Source organism: Triticum dicoccoides, chromosome 2A, assembly GCF_002162155.2.
Source record: "Triticum dicoccoides isolate Atlit2015 ecotype Zavitan chromosome 2A, WEW_v2.0, whole genome shotgun sequence".
Classification (NCBI taxonomy): Eukaryota; Viridiplantae; Streptophyta; class Magnoliopsida; order Poales; family Poaceae; genus Triticum; species Triticum dicoccoides.
The window spans coordinates 2,030,902-2,034,057 of record NC_041382.1 but is presented as its reverse complement, the minus strand read 5'-3'; the positions used below and the strand labels follow the sequence as shown (position 1 = coordinate 2,034,057).

The 3,156-nt window shown below is 43.6% G+C and overlaps 1 protein-coding gene across 1 annotated transcript in view; it reads left to right on the top strand.

The window, feature by feature from the left end:
• The window catches only part of LOC119358528, a 5,752-nt gene extending 2,815 nt beyond the window's left edge, over nucleotides 1-2,937 (top strand). Inside the window, exons 2-8 of the mRNA XM_037625025.1 lie at nucleotides 213-696; nucleotides 792-948; nucleotides 1,064-1,506; nucleotides 1,598-1,718; nucleotides 1,826-2,265; nucleotides 2,358-2,511; nucleotides 2,636-2,937. Of these exons, the coding sequence (XP_037480922.1) occupies nucleotides 232-696; nucleotides 792-948; nucleotides 1,064-1,506; nucleotides 1,598-1,718; nucleotides 1,826-2,265; nucleotides 2,358-2,492 (1,761 nt within the window). The 5' untranslated portion in view covers nucleotides 213-231 and the 3' untranslated portion in view covers nucleotides 2,493-2,511; nucleotides 2,636-2,937. The remainder of the gene's footprint in view (nucleotides 1-212; nucleotides 697-791; nucleotides 949-1,063; nucleotides 1,507-1,597; nucleotides 1,719-1,825; nucleotides 2,266-2,357; nucleotides 2,512-2,635) is intronic.
• Nucleotides 2,938-3,156: the final 219 nt, after the last annotated feature.

Genomic DNA, 3,156 nt, shown 5'->3' with positions numbered 1-3,156 from the left:
TTCATTCATAAGGAAACTAAGGTCAATATAGAAAGAGGTGGTTGTGAATATAAGAACTTGTATCTTCTGTGCACTTACATTTTTATGTGCAGCTACGTACACACATTGATGAAAAATTACATATTATGTGTGTCTGTGGCTCTCTTTTTGCTCGATTTCCCTTACACATGAGTCAAAAAAAGTTGACACACTACATCTACACATGCATGCAGTTAATTCCCATCACCCACTATGAGTGAACCAGTGGATGGACGTACAGAGAAGGTGCCACTGGCCGTGGTGATTGTGTATGCATTTGACTGCACCACATCGACACCGGACTGGTATAAGGTAGATAGTGTCTTTTGGTTGGTGCAAGAGAAGCTCACCCGCATTAGGGGTAGCAGCCTCGGCTACGCATATGTCATGTCAACCCCTAATACTTACACGTCAGATATGAAATCAGTTGACTATGCTGAGATAAACGGAAATGGCTACAAAAGTAGCCCGTCCTGGAAAAGGACCGCCTGTGTCAAATACATGACAGGACTCTATGAAGCACATAGACTAATCAAAGATCATGGGAACATGAATGCAATCATCTTGTTCTTTTCTGATGGGTTGGTCAACAAAGGCGACTTCTTTGACGGAGCTGAGGACTTCCTCTCCAGTGTGCCCGTCTACACGTTTACCCTCGGCGGAGATGCATATAACCATGTATGTATCTGACTTGAGCTAAGCCAGTCCATATAATATATATTTCTAAAAATAATTAATTTCATTTTTATCTATATCATGTGTATATGCTACAGGGTCTTCGCACCATTGCAGCAAATTCCCCAGGCGGGATGTTCAGCCCCCTCCCTGTTCCGGACTTGCCAAGCCTATCTGTGCCCTTCTCCCAACTCTTGGATAACATCCTTAATGATACCACGATGCACAGTGAGAAAAATCCTAGTCCCACTTCAGGTATATATGCAAAACCATCCGATCCAATCTTAATATAGGAGTATTCACTAAAATATGCTTCCTAGGAAACAAACATATGATTGACTGAATGATGAATGGTCAATATTATGTGCAGGGAGGTGGCCTTTAAATGTAGTGATTGTGTCGGCATTTGATTGCACTACCTTGACACCGGCTAGGGACAAGGTGAATCGTGAGGTTTATTGGTTGGTGCAAAAGAAGCTAACCCAATTTGTGAATAGTTGCCTTGGCTACACATACGTCATGTCGACCCCTAACATGTACACATCTGAGATGAAACTAGTTGACCGCACAGAGATAGAGGCAAATGGGTACACAAGAAGCTCAGCTTGGCGAAGGGATTCATGCAAGAACAACATGGCAGCTGGCCTCGTTGAGGCACATAGACTGATCAGCGACCACGGGCACCTGAATGGCATCATCTTGCTCTTCTCTGATGGGTTGATTAACAAGGGCGACTTCTTTGATGGAGTTCAGGGCTTCATCTCCAAAGTTCCAGTGCACACATTTACTCTTGGTGGAGATGCATATAACCAAGTAAGTATTTGACCAGATTTACTTTAATCCAAATTATGTCCATCTTATTAATCAATTCAATTTGCGCACATATCATGTGTATATGCTACAGGATCTTCTCACCATCGCAATAAATTCACCGGGAGGCACGTTTCACACCCTCCCCGTCCCGGAAAAACCGAGTCTATCGGTGCGTTTTTCGAGGCTGGTGGATACCATCCTCAGTGGCGCAGGTATATGTAACAACAAATATTCGACCCGATCTGAATTCAAGAGTAATCATAATATATGCTTGCTAGGAACATATATATAATTGAATGAATGGCATATTGATTTGTAGGGAAGTGGCCACTAGACATGGTGATTGTGTATGCATTTGACAGTACCACCTCAACCCCAGATTATAAAACTGTGGACAATATCTTTTGGTTGGTGCAAGAGAAGCTCATCCGTCTCGTGGATAGCTGCCTTGGTTACACTTATGTCATGTCAACCCCGAACACGTGCACGTCTGATATGAAAATAGTTGATTCGACCGATACAGAGTTAAAAGGCTACAGAAAAAGCCCGTCCTGGAGACGGTCCGCCTGCACGAAGAACATGGCGTCTGGCCTCTCCGAGGCCCACAAACTGATCAGCTACCGTGGACACTGGAATAGCATCATCTTGCTCTTCTCCGATGGGCTCATCAACAAGGGGGACTACTTTGATGGAGCCAAGGACTTCGTCTCAAAAGTACCTGTCCACACGTTTACTCTCGGCGGAGACGCGAACAACCACGTAAGTATAAGATTGGAGATACACTAATCCAAGTTTCATGACAATTTAGTAATTACATCAACTCACTCATGCGCGACGCCTATATGCTATAGGTTCTTCATGCCATGGCAAAGAATTCCCCTGGTGGGATGTTTCACCCCCTCCAGGTCCCTGATAAGCCGAATCTACCGGCACCCTTCTCGCAACTGCTGGACAACATCCTCAACGGTACCACGAGATCCACCTAGTCCAAGATTCCCTATTCAGGTAATATCAAACATCATTATATATTCTCCGCAAAGAAAATAGAGTAGTATATATTAACTGGCTACATATTCATGAGTGTGCCAACAAATGAATGGTTACTGATGTGTGACGGACATTCATGCAGCTAGGAGAAACAAGGAGGGGCACGTGATGATGAAACCTCCCAGCAGTTGCTGAGGCTGCGAGTCGTCGCCACCTTTGCCACCAAGCAGTAGCTACTCTACCTCCGCCATTTCGAATCGTCACCACTCACATGGCTCACCTACATAGCAATAAATTTGTAATTTAAATTTTCGGCCCGTATCGAATACGGCAGTCCTAATTTTCTTCTGCATAACTTTTTTTTTCCAATAATAATGTATTAGTTGCATGAGTTTCCTTTGGTTTTCTTGTAATCACGCTTTACTCTATCAAGTTTCCCCTTAATTTGAATCGTGTTCGCTAGAACTCCATACATACAGTTCTAATATTGGTCCGATAGGGTCAAGAATGATGGTCCATACATACAGTTCTAACCTTGTTTTGTACTTGCTTGCTGCTAGCCGCAACCATGACAATTTTTACTTCTCAGATTGCTATTAATTTCGAAGTCAGCGCCTTGGCGTACATGTTAGGTTAGCTAGCTGCTGTCTGGCCAAGATGAAC